Genomic DNA, 5,619 nt, shown 5'->3' on the forward strand with positions numbered 1-5,619 from the left:
ATGTAACATTACATTAGATTCTACTATTTTTGTTTTTGTCTATTGTCACATGTATTGTGTTTGCAATATATAAGATACACATTTTATTGTGTTTTTCAAAGCACAATCAGATTCCTGTAAAATACCTCATCTAAGTATAACGGTCTATTGCCAGTATCTCCACATGAGGAGGTGTAGTGGATAGTCATAAGAAAAACTGTTATGCTTGTCATTTTGTGAAACTTTTGGTTTGTCAGTTTGTGAAGATGAGATTTATTTAGATGCATCTCGTTTGTTCATGGATTGGTATGTAATGTTAACTGTTTGGAAGTAAAAGATGGAACATTAGTAGGAACATGATGAGTGTCTGTGACTCTGTGTGGTAACTGTTACATATACACATTATCAACAAGAAACTTGCTTCAGACAGCAAGATCTGGGACATATATGATATGGTTACATGAGCAAATAGTAGCATCATTATCTAAAGTAGAGTGTGGCCTGTGTGCACACCCTAACGTTAGATATGAACTACACTAAACCCACATGGAGTTGTGACTTTCAATTTCTAATTTGCTCAAGAGAATGGGGCTTTCATTTATCTCTACATATACAGTACTTCATTGTAAAAGAGACTTAGTGGTCAGGTACATTCTCCCTACAAACTCCCTTAATTGAATACAGACCCATGGTTGCAAATCTAACGTTATACCTGTATGGTCGGCTAACTCATTTTTCCCATTTGGACAAGCTCTGCTGTTCTAATCAGCAACCAAAGCAGTCTGACAGTGACTAAGCAATAATGCTGCAGTTGTTTGGGTACAACTTGGCAACAGAAACTGCATTGACACCAATACCCGGTAGATGGGGCGCCTGCACGGTCCAGTTGAGCGATTAATTTTGTGGACCTATGTGGTCCTGTTTCATCATGCCACCATTCGCTCGCCTACGCGGTCTTTAGAGGTCATCCTCTGGAGGTCATCAAGGCAAGATGGCGGACGCTCAGTCACGTGTGGAACAGGGAGTCAAAACTTTGGTCACAGATATCGAGCGAGATTACATCCGGAAGATGCAGTCCAAGATGTTTAGATGTAGTGCGACATGCTGCGACGACAGCAGTGCAAGTATGGACGATGTGGGAAGGTGCGATCTCGAGAAAATTAGATAAAACTTTAGGTTGGGAGGGGGGGCGCTACATCAGAATCCCTGGGTTTGCATGTGTTTAGCCCAGACAGTTTTGTTGTTCCCTTAACTTAACTATAAATTATGATCAGTAAGAGATACCTATCATATTAAAAAAAAACCCAAGGGATCCAGGAAGGGTAACAAAGCAAACAAATTATTACTAACTAATACGTTTCTCACAGTTAATTCAGTCATACAACAGTTGTAGCTAACTACTGTACCCAACTGCCTGTAGGTGTATAGACAGATGTAGCCAGCCCCTGAGCCGGTCCCAGCAGCTGGTCACCAACGAGCTGAATGAGTTCCAGAGCCGCCTGCAGCGCTGTGCCAGGACCTGTCAGGACGAGGTGGGACAGATTAATCTTTATAATAGGCATGGGTTGTCTGTTGTAAAGAGAAGAGGATGTTGCAAGCCTGTATCTGTTCCTATATAGCTGGTAATACTAGTACCAGTGGTATAACTGCTCTTTGAATTGTCATAACACACCAGATTTACAGACATGTGGTGCGGCAGCAGCTGGCTATATTACACCAAACGACCTGTTACTCCCAACCTCTGAACATCTATAAACTGCAGGCGACTAGAGTTATGATACCCCAACTGTACTTGGTGGCAACGAGCTCCACTCTATGCCAAGCAATCAGATTTGTACAAAATCTTACATTTAATTTAATGCTTTGTAGATGTGTGATCACAATGCTGCCATAGCTATCAAGTGGTAGGCAAAAAGCCATATTGGTAGCTACCAGTAATTTGGATACTAGTATGTCTACCAATAACTGATGCAAGAAAAACCAATCTTAGATCTAGTCACTCGTATGGCTAAGACAATACTTTCTGTTCCCATATGTATGAAGAAATGTGACCTGTAAAATGTGATCCTCACCTGTCCCCAGGTACAAGACAAGATGAAGGCAGGGAACACGAACCAGGCGGAGCTGACAGCCATGATGGAACAGTGTGTGGGCAGGTGTGCTGACACACACCTTGTTCTTCTACCTGACATCAAGTCACGACTAGTCAAGAACTTACAGGCAGAGATGAACTAATTATCTAAATAGCAGGGTCTCTTTTACTCTCAGAGCTACTGTATGCTTGTGTGAACTTTGGCAATTTTTATATTATAGTAGTGTATGAAAGTGAGTTTGTGAATTTAAATATTGACCAAGTAAGGTAGTGACTGTAGAAAAATTAATGAAATAAGTGAAATTAATAAAGTTTCTGTGAAACATTTTATATAGGTTGGCAATTTGAAGTAAGATTGTAAGATACTGTAGTATTTCCATCTCAGGGAAATGAAATCATGATTGAATTGGATGTATACGTAACCCTCTCCCTGCTGCCTAATCTTGTAACTGATACAAAGATGGTGCCAGAAGGCTAACTATGGAGGGAGAAGGTTGAATAGATGTGGTTATGAAGTTTGCAAGGAATGCGAAGGTCCAATGGTAGTGAGACCTTGACACAACATGTCACAAGTGTAACTTTAAGTGTCAAATTAAAAAAAAACACTGAACATGCAGTTACATTCATTCTGTCTTTTCTAGTGGAAGTTCATTGTAGCAAAGTACATATACCAGATCTTGATGAACACAGCAGATGAACTAATGTTCCACAGCAGCAACAAACTTCCATCTTCACTTAACTTTATTTTTATTATTTGAGCCAACCTTAACACCCGTCTTTATTGTATTTTGATCTACACATATGAAACCTAGCTATAGGTCTCTTTCATCAATACTGTAACCCTTTATTGGATGCCAAGGCCTCAAATAGCATTTTGCCTGATACGTATGCAGAATTGAGTCATGCAATGCTGATACATTTGTAACATATACTAGTAGCCAGCGAATCATATCTGCTAGCTCTGAGATATACACGGTTTTGACACCTACATCAATTAGAAAGCACAGTGTTTGGAAGATGACCTTATCCTATGCCATTGATATGTCAAACACGGAAAACCTTGCAGTTCATACTTGGATCGCTAGAAGCGTGTGCTAAACATCGCTCGTAGATATGACATATTTTGGAGCTACTCAGAGTGACTCATCTCATCTGAACGCCAACCGGTCGGAACGAGTTTGTACATGTACTAGTAATATCGCTAGAACGCCGGCGGGTAGTGATCAGTTATATACCCGAAATTGGCCGACTCGTCTGTGACAAAGCAAGATGATTTCCTCCATGTGAATAACAACAATAGGCAGATACAGGGCCCTTCTATCGCTATCAGGTATTCTGTGAAATCTACAAGAAAAATACATGTTTACCCGAGAGAAAGCTTACAATTATGCAAGCCCACTTCCTTAAGGACACCCTCTTCCTAAAGGACATGGGCGTTCGATTCTAGTCACGTTTCCCGCTAAGACCCTGCAGATTACAAGGCGAATTTTGTGGTGTAATGTACTTGCTACATGATCAAAGACTTCGGGTAGCCAGAATAACAACCGCCTTGAGAGTACTAACATCACGGCAGGGGGACCGCCGCCATTTACGGTAAATGTGCCATGTTCTACTGTTTTATGTTCGTTACTTGTTTTGGTTCGCCCTTCTGAATGTATGGTATTGTAATGTATTGTCCCAATCCATTTTTTGCTTCGGTATATTAGAAATATGCTTGCCCTTTGAATGCAAATACACAGTAACAGGTTTTATACACTCGCAGGCTAATTTCCCAGGCGAACTGAGAGGTAATGTGCATGTGCGCTTCGACACGTCATTAAGATACTCTCACTCCTCTCAACTTTCCCACATCGACTTTCCAAATCAACCCAACGCGTTGTTTTTGCAGCTGTGAAGTCTAAATCCTCAGTGGTTTTGCCACGGAAACAATGTGCCATTACTGTGACGTGTTTGAAGGGTTTCGAAGAGTTTCCTGATGACATAGTACCACAGGAGCCGAGCCGAGACAGTATAGATTGGACTGCTGGCATCCAGCCGAGAAATATGCCAGCAACTTGTAGATGCACGACTCGTCATCATTTCGTTTTACACCGCTACGATTTTTATGTGTTGCCCAATCCTACTTTCGATTCCTCTCTATCCCTTTCTTAAGTGATAAGAGGGGTTAGAAGGCAGCCCTATAGAGTGTTTCTGTTCAAACTTTAGCCAGGGTGTATCTTGCCCTGTGGCCCGTCCTTCCGTAGCCTTCACCTTGTCCGTCGAGTGACGGCGGGGACACCGTAAAACACCCGAGGCCTTTCTCCCACTCTCCGCCCGCAAATCGCACCGTGGGACCCTCCATCACCGCTCCGATATTACAAGCCTCGGCAACGAGATCACATTTGGAGAATTGGAGGAAGAGAGCCAAGATGAAATAGTAATGGCCGAATTCATTTTCGATGCACGCTTGACTGGCGGCCAAGGTTAGCGTGCGCGTATTTATCTTGGTACCCGCAATTCCTGGGCCGTCGCTTCAGGTAAATATGGCTGTCATTTCGGTGACAAAAGCTGATAATCTAGAATGGACGTATTGAGCTTTGGGGCGAGCGGTGTGACACAGGCAGAGGCAGAGAAAAAGCAGCCGATCTCCACAGTACAAGTGCACCGGTTCAAATGTCACATGCACATCTATAGATCTTTGTGACTAAACTGTGTTCTTACATTCTTGAGACACGAGTATTGTAATGATAACTGACAGGTTGTTACAAATAATGTATGTATTCCGTGTAATTGGAACGTTTGAAAACCCATGAGATCTCTCTTCCGGCCACCACCCATATCCGCGATCTTTCCTTAAAATGTTTTTCCTGTCTTTAAAAACCTGTCAGTCCTTGGTAGCAAATATGGACATTTTTTTTATCGTACACCAACAATGGCGGAAGCAGCAACAATGAAAAACGTTTGGAAAAAAAGACAGAATGAACCTAGCTGTCATGGGTTTGTGTAGAAGCCGTCAAACTACGGACGGCGTCAGGCCCAAGAACACAGTAAGGGACACAAAATTAAAGAAGCGAAGATATGTATAATTTGCCTTTCAGAAAATTTGCGAAGCACTCGTGTAAAATAATATGTATCATGTGCTTTGCTATCATTATTATTGCGATAACAGCAAATAAATACGGAAAAGTTTTGAGCGGCGTTCTCCTTTAAAATCAGCTAATACTTGTTTGATACCTGGATTGAATCGATCAAAATTAGCCCAGATATTTGTTTTGCGCCTACCGTGACTGTCCATGCGTGGTGAGTCAGTGAAGAGTCAATAAAACATTCTCATTTTTCATTCATTGATTTTCGATTTTTAATGTCCAGAGATTTCAGAGATATGGAAATTGCTCCGCCGCGTCAAATGTTTAGTATCTAATGATGCCATAGATACATTAAAGAAAGATCGCTTGTAAATGTAAAGAGAACAGGCCCGCCCGTAGCAGTCGTCAGCCAGCTCCTCCTGTGTGTTTTCCCCGTGCCTAGCTGATTTATTGCCTGGTTACTTCCCGGCTAGTCTTATCTTA

General features: G+C 41.8%; 1 protein-coding gene across 1 annotated transcript; it reads left to right on the plus strand.

Annotated features, from left to right (window-relative positions):
- Positions 1-931: 931 nt before the first annotated feature.
- LOC109477237 (protein FAM136A-like) lies at positions 932-2,681 on the plus strand. Its single transcript, XM_019778317.1, has 3 exons — positions 932-1,122; positions 1,400-1,511; positions 2,062-2,681. Exons 1-3 carry the CDS (start codon positions 971-973, stop codon positions 2,212-2,214), a joined length of 417 nt encoding a protein of 138 aa, XP_019633876.1. The 5' UTR covers positions 932-970; the 3' UTR covers positions 2,215-2,681.
- The last annotated feature ends 2,938 nt before the right edge of the window (positions 2,682-5,619 follow it).

The sequence above is a fragment of the Branchiostoma belcheri genome, unplaced genomic scaffold (assembly GCF_001625305.1).
Source record: "Branchiostoma belcheri isolate BF01 breed outbred unplaced genomic scaffold, Haploidv18h27 scaffold4, whole genome shotgun sequence".
Lineage (NCBI taxonomy): Eukaryota > Metazoa > Chordata > Leptocardii > Amphioxiformes > Branchiostomatidae > Branchiostoma > Branchiostoma belcheri.

Bases quoted from the DNA above. Each gene is read 5' to 3' on its own strand.
- LOC109477237 (XM_019778317.1), top strand. From the start codon at position 971: ATGGCGGACGCTCAGTCACGTGTGGAACAGGGAGTCAAAACTTTGGTC. The intron at 1,123-1,399 runs GTGCGATCTCGA...AACTGCCTGTAG, and splicing joins AGTATGGACGATGTGGGAAG to GTGTATAGACAGATGTAGCC. The intron at 1,512-2,061 runs GTGGGACAGATT...ACCTGTCCCCAG, and splicing joins CCAGGACCTGTCAGGACGAG to GTACAAGACAAGATGAAGGC.